The sequence below is a fragment of the Triplophysa rosa genome, linkage group LG17 (assembly GCF_024868665.1).
Source record: "Triplophysa rosa linkage group LG17, Trosa_1v2, whole genome shotgun sequence".
NCBI classification, from domain to species: domain Eukaryota; kingdom Metazoa; phylum Chordata; class Actinopteri; order Cypriniformes; family Nemacheilidae; genus Triplophysa; species Triplophysa rosa.
In genome coordinates, this window is record NC_079906.1 from 9,280,028 (window position 1) to 9,296,988 (window position 16,961).

The following is a 16,961-nucleotide window of genomic DNA, read 5'->3' on the forward strand; positions in this document are numbered from 1 at the left end:
CACTGCTGAAAAAAATATTCCATTAAAATATCACTATGAGCTGGGAGCTTTTTATTTGTAATGGTTTTAATGTGTTTTGGGCCTAGTTGGATTCAATGGTGTCAGTCAGACAACATCCCTATAGAGGCTGTTATAGTTTACAATTAAAGCCAAAATATTTCATATTCCAACCATTTAATCTATTAGAATTTCTGCGATGCTTTCTACTGTTTTTTCAGTAGGTTTGTTGCACATTTTCCTCACTTTATTGCCCAGAGAATCAATTGCATATGGAAATCATTTGCATTTATTCATGGTTTACACTTGGAGGTCAGTGGGAGAGACCAAATATAAAGATTCTGCAAAATCTTACTTCATACTTCAAAATAGTATTGTAGTTGTATTGAAGTTTACATTATTCATAGTGCAATCATAATTGCATACCTGCTAAAAACAATATCGAAACCCAATAGAACATCACAGATTCTAATGCTTTCCCCATTAAAAAATTCCCTTTGTGATGTGTTTTGGCCATTATTCCAGCGGATTTAACATCCCGACCCTAGTTAAATTTCTCAAGTATTGACAATGACGCAACTTTAAAAATGACAATAACATTGGCATCTATCAGCAGGCCTCGTAATTGTTTACTTCCTCAGCGATAAAACTTGGGGCAGGATCTAAGGCAAGCGGTATGAGAGAGGCAAAGCAGGAAGCGACGCCGCATTCCCTTTCAAACCCTGTATTCATGTCGCCGAAACCGATCGAGCGGTGCGAGCTGTTTGTTTTGGGCGTTGATGAAAACACGTGGGAGAATCAGTAGGCTATATATGTCTAGAGAAGTGGGAGCTCTATGGCACAACGCGGTGTCTCTTAAGAGATGGCGATCGAGCACGGACGAGCTGGATCTGAAGACTGCACTGTGTTAATGGAGTCGAACCCAGGCGGTCTGAGGAGGAGAGAGTACCGCTCTCTGCAGAAACAGATGTGCTGCCTTCAATTCATGACGGTGTCTTTCTGCCTCGCGTGCTGTCTGCTCACGCTCATGTATCATGCGAACCCATCAGGATGCAAGGTAAGCAAATACACGTGTACTTTTCTATCATTTTATTGTCGGATAAAGTCTCTGTCCAAGTCTCTACAACGACTTACAGCAATGAAGCGATTTTTTTAGGGAGAACACAATGACCGTTAAAGGTCTTTGAAACCATACATCCTTTTAAGAAAGCTTTATTGTTACAGTAAGAGTGTGTAACCCCGTGATGCTTCGATTTATAAAATATTGCAGCATGCTAAATTCATATTTAGTATTAGTCCACATTTGTGGGTCCATCTGATATGTAGGCTAATAATTATACTGTAATACAGTTACATGCATACTTAAGTGTTGCCTTTTAAATAGTATAATTATCAGATAATTGCACACATTATCAGAAGTTTGTAAAGGCTAAAATACACTACAAGACTTTTGCTCAGATTTTCAGTCTGGAATTGTTGTAGAAAGTCTGTGCCGTCTGCAGATTTGATCAGTCAGTGTGTTTCTATCTGAAACTTTCGAAAAGTCTGCAAGTGTATGATGTCTAGTTAAAAAAAAATCTGTTCAAGATTTTAGTAGTGTACTTGTAGTGTATTCCAGCCATAAGTATGCTTGCATTGGCTTTAAGATGTAATTCACATCTATTAACTCATTCATTCCTCAAGCTGATTTACATTTGCTTTGTTTTTAAAGGACAATGAAATGTTAAAGCCTCCTATGATAGGTAATTATGTTTTTATTATTTGCAAGTGTATCAAGAGTTGAAATCGATTAAGAGATGCTACCATGCTGTTGTATATATTAAATTTGATATCTTTGCTGTCTTTCTGAAACCTCCAAATTCGCTGTTTTTCAGGAAATGGGAAAAAAACACTCTACTTTTTCAATGATTGCACACTGTGTTGTCAAAGTTCAGAAGCACTTTTTAATACTTTTTAGTGGTTGGATATTCGCAAAACAGAATGACAAACATAAAGGGTGACGAATAATAACGATTTATGGCAAAAAATAAAAATCCGAAATATGGAGATACAAGGTTTCAGAAGGACAGCAGCGATGTGTAAATTTACATTGACTTACAGTAACACAATTATCTGTCCATACAGCAATGCAGAAACAGACTCTTGGATCGAACAGCAGTGAAGAAACTTCTCACGAGCCAAAACCCACACCTTTCATTCGTGTGACAACACGTAATGTGACATTTATTTTTCTTATGTGACAGGGCATACAGATCGATAGCTGCTAAAGATTGTATGAATGAATCACAGGCAGCGTTTTGACAACAATGATGCAATCTCAAACACAGCTCCTTGAAAAACTCCTTGTAGTTTAAACACTGTAAGACACTTGCAAGAAAACGAAAAAGAAATGTAACAAATCAAATTCAATTCCAGTGAATATTCAATGTGCTTTAGCAGTTAATAGATGCACAGAAATAGGGTGTACACATTTCTGAATTTTTAATATTTTGGCCAAAATGTCCACTAACACATTTTTCTTCTCTTTAGGAGCCATCTATGTCTCTGGTGAAGGTTACGTGACATGGCGGCTTCCAGGAGACCACGTGAACCACATCGAATTCTTCTCTTTGGATAGCGACGGTGAATCTCTGATAGTGCATCGTGGCGGGACCTACAAAGTGTCTCTGCAGATCTTGTACAGGGGAGTTCAAGAACAGCGCAGTGGTCAAACCCTCCTGTCGCACGAAATTCGCCGTTACACAGCCGGATACCCCATACCCCTTACGATGCTCGTCTACAAGGAAACAATCAACTTTATGTCTCACATGTGGAGGAAAACTCTGTTCTCAGAAGGCGTTTATTCTCTGGAAGCTGGAGATAGACTCAAGGTGTGGTCCGAGAATCGCTCGCTAATTGACGGTTCATCGAACGTTCAGCAAACATTCTTTGTTGCGCATCCTCACTTCTTCAGTTAGCACAACAGATTTCTTCAGTTGCTTTACATAAACAGTAAAGAGCTGCTTCACATATGGAAAATTTAAATTTTTCCAAAACAATTGACAGAACATAGGGAATTTTAATAGAGTATGTTCCATTGCACATTGAATGTTAAATGTACAAATAATTCATAATTCCTCACTGTGTGTTTTATATATTCTAATATATATATATTCTTATAGATAGTGTAAAACACTGTAAAAGCATCTAACTTCAATTTAAAACTGTTGATGAATTTCCTAAATTTTTAATAAAAAACAAAGTGGTGCCGAAGTTACAGTTTCAAGTTTATTGCACATTTTAACCACTTTAAGTTTATACAATACAATGTTGCAAACAATTTTTATATTGTAGACCGGTGTGTTAGTCATGCAAATAAATGTGTACATAAACCTATTAAACACTACAATATTAATGCTTGTGTATGCTATTATTAATGACTGACAGTTCAGAATGTGGACTGCGAATATAAATGTTAAATTTCTGTCTCTTGGTCTGGGTTAAAAGCACTGCATATAACCTTCATAATGATTTTGTGTCTGTATTACTTTCCTGTAGCTCAGTGGTTAGAGTATGGCACTGACAACCCCAAGGTCATGGGTTCGATCCCAGGGATTGCACATAATTAGAAACAAAAATGTGCAGTATAGTATATGCAATGTAAGTCACTTTGGATAAAGGCGTCTGCCAAATGTAAATGTTGTATTTTTTATGAATTTTTACAGCATGTCACATGCCGCCAGGTACAATTTTAAGATACACATGTCAGATAATCGTGTGAAAACCTGAGACGCTTTTATAGACAAAAGGATGACACCAGGAGGTGTGTTTTATTACAGCACATAAAGTAGTTGTGACACCTATTTAAAATATGGAGATTTTACATTACATGCATGAATTTGTTAATGCAAATAAAGTATGCATCTACCTCTGACCAGATCTAAATAACTTCACAAAAATTACATTTAAGAAGGATGCTGCACATTAAGTGAATTAAAACTTTTAACCTTTCCTTTTTTCAGGAAAAGAAGTTTTGCTACAAGTGTTTGAAATCTTGAGATGAAACAGGACAGATCCAACCAATAATGCTTCCTGTCTGAGGTTTACATGCCTGACACAGTAAACCAAGTGAGTCATGACTGGTAAGAGACACTCCCTTTCTAGTTTGGGATATGAAAAAGTCTTCAGGCACATGACTCAACAGCCTATTGCATCACATCCTGTAATAGTTGAAATGCTTTCTCTAGGTTGTTATGCAGCCACTTTCACATTTGCATTCATGTGGCATGAATTGTTATGGTTGCAGAGAACATAAACAATGACTAAATCCATTTGTAAATATTGTTGTATATGTTCGTTTTTCTGTTCTAGTAATGTTAGTAAAAAAAAGTCAACACATCCTGATAAGATTGAGTGAGAAATTGATTTCTGATTTTACATCAGATTAAAAATGTTGCGTGAGATACTATTATAAATACTCACAAAAAACATTTAAACATCCAAGAAACATGCATCTCTGTGTGTCTGTGTGCCCGTTTCTGTGTGAGGCACTGAATAAAACCAGACCGAGGCCGTTTCTCAATTCCAAGAACGCAAAGAATGGACTTGGACCCGTCTTGCAAGGCAGCCTTGGAAAAACATACTCGGATGGACGGATTTGGAATGCACAAGTCTGCATTCTTGCATCCTTGATATCAAGAACACATCCGGGTACTTTCATGCGTTCTCTGTTCTTGAGTATTGGAACCGGACTTTGGTGGTTATTGATAAAGTAGAGCGAGAACACAAGGACACAAGACCGCTAAGAACACATATTAAGAAACGGCCCTAATTTGATGCATTGGATGATGACTTGATTTCTTGAAGGTTTTGTTCAAAGTCAATCACACTTGAGATGTATCATTCCAAGGGAATCGAACCTGCTGGCCTTGTAGCGGATGAGAGGAAAATATCATCACTGTGGGACTGAAACCTCACATCTCCATTTTTTGGTGAATAAATCACAGATATTGACCAATCAGAATCAAGGACTGCACTTAACCGTTTTATAAAAAGTAATAAAAAGATCTTGTGAACAAGCCAAAGAATCCGTTTTTTTTTCATTTCCTGTAAAGTGGCATTTTTGGAGATATGAGGTTTCAGTCGGAGAGCAATATCTTTAGCGATAATCATATATTGCATCATATGTACATTCAGAGCAATTGTTCCAATCCCATGGTTTATTTTTAAGTACAACAGCTGTCTGGTTAAAAATGAGCAAGCTCCTGGTGAGCCTGACGCACAACAGTGGTTATAAAGTTCACAAAGACCACAAGCTATTTGAGAATATATCTAAAAATGCACCGAGTGGGTGGAGAGCTGTTTTATTTGCACTCAGCTTGTTCCTAAAATGCCCGTTTACTCATAGGTGGTTTGTATCTGCTAGGAATCCGAACCTGAACTCCGACCTCCGTCTTTTACAAGTTATGCCATTTATTATACGACATCAATCCTTATTAGGGTACACCGATTGCTCCCTGTTAAATCATTTACCGGTATTGCATAAGAAAAATATGCTCATCTACTGTAAATGTTTGATGATGCTCTTATACTTCATCACATTCTAACACAAAGTGAGTGCAGTCATTAACTTATTTTACGATCCAAGAAGGATTCGTGTTGATAGCAACTTTCACTTAGTGGTGTCCTCTGATCATGTGGAGGGTATTTTCAATCAAATAACTTAAGGATGGTTTCCAACCTTAATTTTGGATGAGTTGCACTCAGTTTTATGTTTGCCAGTTTTATTCTCTATTTATATGCTTAGCTCCTATGTTGCCTAGCAACTGCAAAGATCCTACAGGGAGGAAAATGCATGCATTTGGTAATCACTTTTACGTAAAGTGACAAAGTGCATTTAAGATATAAGTATATACCTTATATGGGGTGTTCGTGTAGTTCAACTGATAGGGCATTGCATTAGCAATGCAAAAGATAATGGGTTTGATTCCCTGGGAAAACAAAAACTGATAAAAACACTATACTCTTAAATGCACTACAAGTCGCTTTGGATAAAAGTGTCGGCCAAATGTATAAAAATTGTTATCAGTATGTGTGCTCCCTTGGATCAAACTCATAACCTTTGTTCTGCTAATGCAATTGAGCTACTGTAGAAGAACACCTGTCGTTAGAAATGAAAAGTTGAGATTATTACTAATACTGACACTAAACTATATTTATCATAGGAGTCTTTCATCACATTGCTGCGCTACCACTTCACATAAAAGCTTCACATACCCTAGAAACGCCTCTTGTAAAATCACTGCAACACAAAGTCCCACGGCTGTTTTCTTAATCACCTAATACTACGAATACTCAGCATTGTTTCTATTTTTTAAGAAAGGATTCTTCAATGGAATGGAAATCGTTGCCATTATTGCAGAGTTACTTAGAATGAAACTAGAACGAGTGAAACTGTCGCTGGGACACGTGTAGGTGTCAAGGAGACACCTACACATGGAGAAAGAGGCAGGTGAAGTTACAATTGCATAATGATCTGTACTAAGTTGTGGGGTTTCCCCTTTTGCCATTGTTATTTGCTGTCTTGCATGAAACACCAGGAACCGTTCCTTCGTTCTACCTAGAAGATGACGACATGTTTAAACATTTGACCCTAACAAATACAGCAAACAGCATGTGTTTGTGTAGAAAAACAGAAAGCAAACAATTTTATTGTCACTAAAGCCATGTTTACACAATGAAAATGCAAAAAGTTTCACGAACACACAAAAATGTCAAAATGAAAAATGCAAAAAGTTTCACGTACACACAAAAACGTCAAAACGATCAGAGTTTACAAGGATCAGCGAAAACCAATAAAAACGCGCTATGCATGCCAGGAGGCCGCCATTGTTTTAGAAATGCTTGTGCATGCACACATAATACGTATGCGAATAACGTCAGCGTTTTCACATTTTAGAATTTTCACCCGTTTTCAAAGTTTACACAGAGTCAACCACAGCATCGTTTTCAAAAACGTGCACTTTGAAACCTGTTTTCAAGTTTGCATTTTCAGTCCCCCAAAATGGTGTTTTCTTGTAAACCAACAAGCAAAACACATAAAAAGTTTTCTGTTTTTAGTTGAAAAAGTTGTCATATAAACAGCCCTTAAATATCTTGAGTGGAAGACGATTTGGATTAACACTGTGACTGAAAAAATGTGCATGCATTATTGACTTCATAAAAAGCATTAGGCTACAATAGTTATTCTTTAAATCCTTACTAAGATAAACCCAAACAACTCTATAAAATCAATGTACACTGAAATTAAATGTAGAGTCGAACTATATTTTGCTATCCTCTTTGCTATCTATAAGGTAAAAGAAGGTGCAGACTCTTCCCTTGAACTACCAAGCCATACTGCAAAAATCAAAACAATGATGATGATCCTGTATTGAGGGCAGGCTTTCCCAGTTGCATCTTAACTGAATGTTGGTGATGACATATCTCTCTGCTACGATGAAAGACATCAGGTTCAATTACATGCTCAGTGAAACTATTTAGCCACCCAGTTGTATTATATTGCAGTATCTGTAGCTCTTCTGACTGAAGGGAAAGTTTGTAAGAAAGAATCTGAACAATCAAATGTCTTTGTGCGCTACTGTAAACTATGCGGTTTCAAAAAGACTTAGAATTCTTGTGTGGGTGCGATGAAACCATTAGCTCAGACAGATTAAAGCAGTGGTTCTAAACCTTTTTTGAGTACTGGACCCCATCAAACCATCCTCATGGACACCCAACCCCCACGCTCACGCTCACATTAGTGTTGTTTTTGGCGGCCTGTTTTAATTTTAGTTTTAGTCTAGTCTTTGTGTCAAGCTGTCATTTTAGTTTTTATTAGTTTTAGTCACGTTCATACTCTTTTTAGTCTAGTCAAGTTTCAGTCGACTAAAAGGCTTAGCATTTTAGTCTTATTTTAGTCAGAATTATCCATGACTGTTTTCGTCTAGTTTTAGTCGACGAGAACTGATGACATTTACTCTAGTTTTAGTCAATGAAAATTGTATTTTAGTCTCTTTTTAGTAATGCAATTCTATTTAACCCAGTCAATACAGTATAAGTACCTAGTAGTATAGACGAAACCAAAATTTTCTTTTAGCCAAACCCATTTCAAACAAGGTTATCTTATTATATTATTGTTACCTTAATGACTCAAGAATACATCCATTCCAGACACGGAAGATGCTCTGATTTTAATTTTAAGCCATCGTTAGGGGTGGGAATCTCGAGGCACATCACGATGCGATTACGATTCAGAGGGCTGCGATGCAATGATAAAACGATTCTCGATGCAGCTTTTTCCTATACAAATTTTATTTGTCTTGCTGTGTGATTATTAAAATCAAAGTACGTGAACGTACCCATAACAATTTTACTTCCAATATCCTTTATTAATAAAACAAATGGAAGTGATTTCGCAAGTCAACTGAAAGGTTACATTTGCCAGCATTGCAAAGAACCAACAGGAAAAGAGTGACTGCCCTCAGTGCCGTGTAGTAGCATACAGAATGCAGTAAATTAATGCAGACTTTTTTTGCACATAGCACTGGAGCTAAAGAGGTTTAAAGTTTGGTAGCACAGGCCAAACAGTAGGAGCACAAGTATAAATTGTCAGTTGTCATCATTATAAAAAATTATGCAAGTGCAGTTCATCATGAAAAGGCAGGTAACTGACAAAAGACATTCATGTTACATACAGATGGATAAATTAGGGCCATGTAATTTTTACACTACTTTAATTTTTTCTAATTTTAAATTTCTAAATTTGTGTGTTTTTCCTTTTTTACTATACAATAGTGGTATATTTGTCCACATAAATTACTGTAGTATACTATTGTATTTACTATAGTAAACTACAGTAAAATTCTTAGATACTATCGTGTTTTTGAACTTTACTATAGTATACAGTGTTTATCAATTTACTACAAGGGCACTACAATTTTCAATAGCAAATACTATAGTTCACTAAAGTATTTTTTGTCTGAGTGTTCAATTTAACGGGACTTTTATTTTGACGGGTCTTTGGGGAGACGCTTGTTTGCCGATAGCTTCACTCAAACAGTAAACGCTCATAAAATAAACTCTCAGAGCAACTCTGACTGGAGATGAAGTTCATTTGTTCATATCCTCATACAGTGCAGACCCAGATAAATCCTGGACCATCACTCGTGTTGTATGTTAAACCGGGCACATAATTCACTCAGACGCGCAGAACAGCCAGATGACATTTAAATAACAGGATTCCGCTCAACATCTAGGTTAAAGCATAAGGCGAAATAACGTTATAACATTTCGTCTCGTCTCGTTTTGGTCAACGAAAATGAAGAGACATTTTAGCATAGTTTTTATTTTGTAAACCACATTTAGTCTCGTTTTTATTCGTCAACAATATTGCATTATACATTTAATTATAGTCATCGTCACATGACCAGCATTTACGTTGCGTCTCGTCTCGTTTTCGTCACGTGATAAAGGTTCGTTGACGACCATATTTAGTCATAATTTTCGTTGACGAAAGCAACACTAGCTCACACCCCATCCCATTTACTTTCCCCAGCACAACAACATATTTCCACTAAATTAGGAAAATAAAAAGATTCAAAAGTCAAAAAATTATGAAAGTGAAAGTGACCTATTACATAGCTAATGAACAGCAGCTACGCTAATTATTCTCTTTCTGTTTCTGCCCTCGGCATCCCGAGGTAGGGAGAGATTCCGCCAGGCCCAGATGAACGTCATATGCCCATCCACAACTAGAGATTACGCCAGCTACATCGGAAAATCCCGTGCCATCATCCTGCGAGAGCCTGCGGACTGACTGACCATCCAGCTCCATCCAAGGCAATTCCATCACCACCCAAGAAAAAGGCGACCATCTGGCCGGCCCAGCTCAGACAATTCCATCCCCAACCGAGAGCAAAGACGGACTACCTGTCACATAAATGCTAAATTTACAATACTTGGTATTTAATGCTAAACTTACATCACATGACAGCAGTTTGAAGTTATGGCTGCACTCAGTGACTTTGATTGGAGGTAGCTGGGTGGGTGTTGTAGGGAGTGGGGGGGCTTGTTGGTTGTGGTTCGGGGCGTTTCATTTGTTGGGACTGTGTGGGTCTGGTCTGGTTGGTCTTGTTTTGTGGTTGATGTCGGACAACAGAGGAATAAAGTTAATTATGCCATTACTACTTTTCCCTGGTTGTCCCTCTGTTGTCTGTTGTTGACCACGGAATGGGACCGGGTTGGACCTGCACGGTTTCGGCGGGTGGGGCTTCCTGGGTCGCGGCTCGTGGGCTCTCCCTGTTCTTCGTGGACGTTGCTCGGTGGCTTTGGTCGGGGTCACTGAGTGCAGCTATGACACGTCAGAGGAGATCTGGCCCTCCCGGCTGAGCCTGGTTTCTCCCGAGGTTTTTTTTTCTCCATTATTCAGCATTGGAGTTTGGGTTCCTCGCCACAGCAGAGCAGTGCAGTGTTGGCTTGCTCACCGGGAGACTGCATTTATTTATTTATTTATTCATTTATTTATTAGATATTATTTATTATAATGATCTTGCTTGGTCTATAAACACCATGCACTGTGCTGTGTTTTACCTTTCTGTGTTTTTCTTATTTGCTCCTGTAAAGCTGCTTTGGAACAATGCACATTGTGAAAAGCGCTATATAAATAAAATTGAATTGAATTGAACCTATTAGTCAGATATGGTGACCCATACCCAAAATGTGACCTCTGCATTTAACCCATCCAGAGAGTAGTGAACACACGCACAGCAAGTGGTGAACACACATACACCCGGAGCAGTGGGCAGCTATCACTGCAGCGCCTGGGGAGCAAGTAGGGGTAAGGTGCCTTGCTCAAGGGCACCTCAGTCGTTACCCTGCCGGCCCTGGAAATCGAACCGGCAACCTTCTGGTCACAAGTCTGACTCTGTAACCATTAGGCCACAACAGCCCCCATTTGTTATTTGTAATTATATTTATTTATATTATAATTATATTTGTAAAGTCAATAAATGAAAGCCCAACTTATAATTACACGTGACCATTTAATGGTTTTCAATTGCGTTAAAATTACACAATAATCACAATTACGTCGCGAAAACATTCCATTTCAGTATCTCCAACAGTATAAACACACTTTACTGCAGTTTATTCTTTTGACATTAATTTGTAAACAAGGACTTACACCAACCATTACTATCAGTTACCGTTATAAGTAACCATTATATTATGTATATATACTGTATATATATATAATATGGCCTTTGAACTCTGGTGTGCGATACCAGTGAGTTGCCCAACTTGCCCTGCATGACATGCACCTGACCTGACACATTCCTTACAACCGATCCGATGCGAAACCGCACCGAATAGGCCAATTGGTCCGGTGTCAGGTGTCGTAAACAGGTGTGTGATCTAACAAAGATTGCTGTTTTCACATGCACACTTTCATACACTAGAAGGCCTCCGTTACACTTCAGAGTTCTGATCGATCCCTGTGTTGAACTGATGAGGTGAAACTGATGCCATTACTGTTTATTGCTAAGAGCTTAAGCTCATGAATATGGTAATGCGTGGTGCTTAAATGAAAATAGGCTTCTTCGACTTTATGCGGCAGTGCACTGAACCATCTGGCATATGACATCAAAGTACTGCAAGAGCAATTCAAAAGCAAACAGAGCAGTCGACGCTCTCATGCGGTGGGTTGGTCCTCTCCGCACACATTTGTCAGATTTTATAGTCTGAATGTCCATGCTACAGCAGGCGCACGCGTCCCAGAGTCACGTCTGAAGCCTCCTCTTGGCTTGTGCGCACACACCACACAACCTTGGGGGGTCCAGACACTTCCAATGCGGCAGCGTTGGTATTCTCGTTCCCATAGCGTTTGAAACGCAGCATCGAGAGTAGCTTTTGATAGGGAACGTCTCGGGTTACTTGGCTGTAACACTGTTCCCTGAAAAAGCGGGAACGAGATGATGCGCCTCAATGCCCACTGTAGCCCGGACGTCCTTTCAGACAAAGTTGGAACCTGAAGTCACGTTCACTTCACGTGTATTTATAACCTGCAGTTAATTAGCCACGTCACCTGCCGAGGTTATTTAAAGCTAATTCTTAGCGTGTTTGACATGTGCTTCACAACCGGTCGAACAAACAATGTTCTCCCATAGCGTTTGAAACGCAGCATCTCGTTCCCGCTTTTTCAGGGAACAGGGTTACAGCCACAGCTACAGTTAGTAACCCGAGACGTTCTGCTGAATACAAAAGGAGATATTTGAAAACGTCAGAAACCAAACAGTTATCATCCCCCATTTACTGCCATAGTAGGGAAAATAAATACTATGGTAGTCAGTGCGGGATGAGATCTGTTTATTTACTGACATTCTTCTAAATATCTTCCTTTGTGTTTAGCAGAACAACCTGAGGGTGAGTAAATGATGACAGAATTTTCATTTTTGGGTGAACCAGTGATTCCGGGTCTAAACTCTCCATCTGATGCCAACGGCAAACAACAAATAATGCAATAAACAGTCATGGTGTGTTATAGTAAACCAAAAAGTAAAAAAACAAAACAATCCTAACCCTAATGTTTATCTCTACAACGGAATCCCAGATGGCTAGACAGCAGTTAATTTTTATAATTATTAAAATATTCATGTCAGAGTTTCCATGAGACTGTAGTTTAAACCGTGAGTTTATAAAAGTTTCGATTAAATGAATAAATAGTGCTCATGTGTTTAAGGCAGCTATAGTTTCACTTGAAATGAGTGGAGGCTTGGAGCCGGAAACGGTATTACATCACGATTAAACAAGCGTATTAAAGCCATTAGTTAAGTCGTTAATACCCAATACCAATTAATTCTTAATATCCAAATAAGCACAAACAAAATGATCAGATTCTAATTTGAACAGGAAAAATAATCATTTTATTTAAATGAGACCACTGTCGGTTGCTTTCAATTTCTTCAAAACTTCTGCCCACATATTTTTCCTAGAATTCATTTCTCTATTTTATACACTGTGTGAATAATGCCTTTGCTGTTAACATAGGAGAACAAGCCATGTCTGCCTACAGTACATTATTATGTGGGAATGTGTAAGATGTGGGTGGAAAATTCACTTTTGATTGATGTGTTGCCTCATTACTCAGTCACCCTGGGAAATGGCAGTCATCCAACCAGTATGCTAGCAAAATCATTCTTTGTAATCCAACACATATAATCAAATTTAAAAGGACAGTTTACCCAAAAATAAAGTCATCATTTACTCGCCCTTACAGAATAGACACATGAATTTCACATGTTTTTCGCATGTGATCACATGTATACAACATGTGTTTAACATATGCTAAAAACACGTGTGATCACATGTGAAATGTGTGTTTTTGGAACATTTTGGTGTGAATTCCCACGTGAAACCCATGGGATGACATGTGCAACATGTGGTGACGTGAAGAACATATGCGACATGTCTCCACATGTGATCACATGTTATCCCATGGGTTTTTACATGTTATCCCATGGGTTTCACGTGGGAATTCACATGGAATTCACACCAAAATGTTCCAAAAACACATTTCACATGTGATCACATGTGTTTTTTGCACATGTGAATTTCGTGTGTCTTTTCTGTAAGGGGATCGCCCTCAAGTTGTTTCAAACTGGTATAAATTTTACTGTCATGTATAACACAAAGATATCTGTAAGAATGTTTGTAGCCAAACATTTCTGGGTCACTCATTATTGACTACCATAGTAGGAAAAGAAACTACTATGGTAGCTAATGGTGCCCCACAACTGTTTGGTTTTCCACATTCTTCAAAATGTCTTCCTATGCGTTCAACAACTTGAGGGTGAGTAAATAATGACATAACATTCATTTTTGGGTGAACTATCGCTTTAAGACTTCAGTCTCTCAAGGTTACCACTTTTTTCAGTCCAGTGATTTTACATGCTCTCTGACCTCATGACCACTCAAGCATTTACCTCCTGCATCATGCACAAACATCACACGTCATTTCCAACAGAAATACATGGACAAGATGTGTTTTATGATCAGTGTTTAAACATGTGTCCAAGTTCATCTTGTAGCTCAACAAAGTCTCCAGCTCCTGTAAAACAAGGAACATTTTGTTGTATCATTTAAAGAAAGTAACATTTTGCTGCTGTCCTTCAGAAACCTCGTATCTCCATATTTCGTGATTTTTAGGTTTTGACAAAAATCATTATTATTACTCACCCTTTACATTTGTCTGTGGGTTTCGCAAATATCTAAAAAGTGCTTCTTAACTTTGACAACACAGCATTTAATCATTTAAAAACAGCGAATTTAGACATCCAAGGTTTTGGAAGGACAGCTACAATATATAAACACACAGCAACATTTTTAAAAAGCACAATTAATCCAACCTTTCAACCCCCTTTTCATAAATTGTGTCAATTTATTACTTACAACTACCCATACACATATTTTAATTCAAATATGATAAATAATCGACTGCAACTTACTTTGTCTCCATTAGCCAATCAAAATCGAATATTCCAAAAAGCCTCGAAACGCCAGTTTTAGCAGTTCACAGTCATGATAGCTTTCAACGGATGACGAAAGGTAAGATACTGCTGTGCTAAAACTAGAATGGGTTATATAAGTTAAAACAATATGGCTACTGCAAAACATATCAACTGGAGTATTTTCAAACGGTCTCTTGCGGCATTTCATTGTTTTCCTCAACGCGTTTCAGCGTTTTTAAAGCATATTTTACCTCAGTTGTTACTTTAGCTGTATTCTGAACATGAAACTCAAAACAAAGAAAACAATCCCTTTAATTGAGACGTAAGCACGTAACAAATCGCGCGATTCGGTAAGAAATTACTTCTTCTTCCTTCTTTTGGCTTTTTATGGCGGTTGGCATACAAACAGAAAGGTGCATTCCCGCCACCTACTGAGCTGGAGTGTGGTTCATTGATGGAATAGAATTACTAAACTAGCAGAAGGGGAAATAAATATATATATATATATATAATATATATAAGCAGTACAATATATTAATACATGCTCTACAGTTTCTGCTAATCCACATAAACTGCTATTCCCAGACTCATGTTTGTTTATTCTATACAGGGAATAATTAAGGGCTGTATGCCCTAGATGAAGTCTAGTTATGATTGTGTCTTCTCTTCTACCGCTTTGACTTCCTCTTTCACCACATTTCATTTTGAATCTGATAAAGATGTCTTCCTCTTTCCTCCCCTTTCCATTGTACGTGCCATTTGCCTTTTATATCTGTTCCAATAATAGCCTTAACTTCTTTACAAAGTGAAATATTCAGATAAATTCAGCGCCTCTTTTGCTAGATGATCCATTTCCTCATTTCTTACTACTCCCACATGTGCCGGGACCCACAAGAAACATATCTTGCTTCCCAATGCATTTACCCTGTACATAGGCTATACTTGAAAGAATTTCATATAAAACATCTTGTCTTGAAGATCTCCCACTAGTTAAACTTGTTAATGCTGAATAAGAGTCTGAGCATATCACCACATTCATTGATCGAGTATCCTCCATCCACCTGATAGCTAACAATATTGCTGCCATCTCCGTTGTATATACTCCTACTTGATCCGATACCCTTTTACCTATCTTAACTTGATAATGTGGGATATATACTGCTGCTGAAGCTCGACCTGTTTCCGGATCTTTAGATCCATCAGTGAAAACTGTAGTCATTGATCTATAATTCTGCTCAAGATACTGCGTCACCATTACATCCTTGGTTACCACTCTGCTTTGATCATTTATCATTTTTTTGCAATTTAAGATCTACTAATGGTAAAGAGAAGAGCCACGGTGACATGGGTGAGACTGCTACTGTCGGGCTCAATTCTATATTCATGATTCCTCTTGACAGAGCTACTATATCCAAAACTATTGAGTTTAGCAGATTCATGTTCCCAACATTTTATCAACACTTTTTTAATTGGATGATTTTCCTTATGTCACATTACTGTTAACCAGTAATTCAACATTAGTTTAATTTTCCTTATATCAAGAGGCATTTCATTCATTTCTACCTGTAAGGCGGGAATAGGAGTAGACCTGATAGCACCACAACATATTCGTAGTGCCTGTGACTGAACCATTACTTTACGCAGCAATGTTTTAGATGCAGACCCATATGCTATAGGCCTACATCCATAATCTATGGTTGACCTAATTAATGCACAATAAATTCTCTTCAATGAATGACGCTTTGCCCCCCAATCCGTAAGAAATGACTCTTATGAGCCGGTTCTTTTAAAGAGTCGCTTTGAAAGACGAGCTACTAATTTGAATCAGCTGGACGAATCCCTCAGCAAAACAGACGGCTTCCACTTCTTTCAGTCAATTTTAAATGCAACGTGTTTAGTGCATTTAAAGTGTTAGTGTTTTAGTTGTTTTAGTGCCCTCACTAGTGATGGGCAGAGCGAGGCTTCGTGAAACAATGAAACAGCTGAAACAAATGTGTCGTAGCGTGTCGAGGCTTCGAAACATTCCGACACCCGTCTCCACGGTGACATCTAGTTTTGCTCTAAGACACTTATATAACAACGGCTAAGACAATCGCTGACGCATTAGAATCTGTATGTTCGTGAGTGAGTTTGATTTAGAGTTTGGGGAGTGGTTAGTGTTCCTGACTGGCGTGCTGTGGTCGGGGGTTCTAATCTTGGTTGAATATCAAAGCTTAACATCATTGGTTCATTGTGCTTAAGAACGCAAACACGTTGAACATTTAAGGAACAAAAGATTATACAATACCTGGAGGCTTTTGTCAAGAACAGTGGGACTCATAGTACAGAAAAGGCCCCAAACTGCTGTTGATGCAACACATTATGTTTAAAATTATGTCATGTTTAAACAGAATAATTTGTGTAAATCTAGTTATAATTGTTTGAAATGTGAAATGGCTTCAT

General features: G+C 38.1%; 1 protein-coding gene across 5 annotated transcripts; it reads left to right on the forward strand.

The window, feature by feature from the left end:
- The first annotated feature begins 652 nt into the window (after nucleotides 1-652).
- Nucleotides 653-10,868, forward strand: si:ch211-158d24.4 (uncharacterized protein LOC560966 homolog). Of its 5 annotated transcripts, none has more exons than XR_008964701.1 (6): nucleotides 653-1,054; nucleotides 1,709-1,739; nucleotides 2,122-2,208; nucleotides 2,527-2,867; nucleotides 3,535-3,636; nucleotides 3,999-10,868. XR_008964701.1 is itself a non-coding variant. In XM_057357338.1 (5 exons), the coding sequence occupies exons 1-5, from the start codon at nucleotides 860-862 to the stop codon at nucleotides 4,032-4,034; spliced, it is 690 nt and encodes a 229-aa protein (XP_057213321.1). In that variant the 5' UTR covers nucleotides 653-859; the 3' UTR covers nucleotides 4,035-10,868. The 5 variants fall into 5 exon arrangements, 2 of the variants coding, with proteins under 2 accessions (XP_057213321.1, XP_057213320.1); XR_008964699.1 differs by lacking the exon at nucleotides 3,535-3,636 and having other exon boundaries at nucleotides 3,999-4,118; nucleotides 6,355-10,860; XR_008964700.1 differs by lacking the exon at nucleotides 3,535-3,636 and having other exon boundaries at nucleotides 3,999-4,118; nucleotides 6,359-10,860.
- The last annotated feature ends 6,093 nt before the right edge of the window (nucleotides 10,869-16,961 follow it).

What these genes read in the sequence shown, in the direction of transcription:
- si:ch211-158d24.4 (XM_057357337.1), top strand. Translation starts at nt 860, where the DNA reads ATGGCGATCGAGCACGGACGAGCTGGATCTGAAGACTGCACTGTGTTA. An exon ending in GTTAAAGCCTCCTATGATAG is followed by an intron (nt 1,740 to 2,121) that starts GTAATTATGTTT and finishes CTGTCCATACAG; the next exon opens with CAATGCAGAAACAGACTCTT. An exon ending in TTTCATTCGTGTGACAACAC is followed by an intron (nt 2,209 to 2,526) that starts GTAATGTGACAT and finishes TCTTCTCTTTAG; the next exon opens with GAGCCATCTATGTCTCTGGT.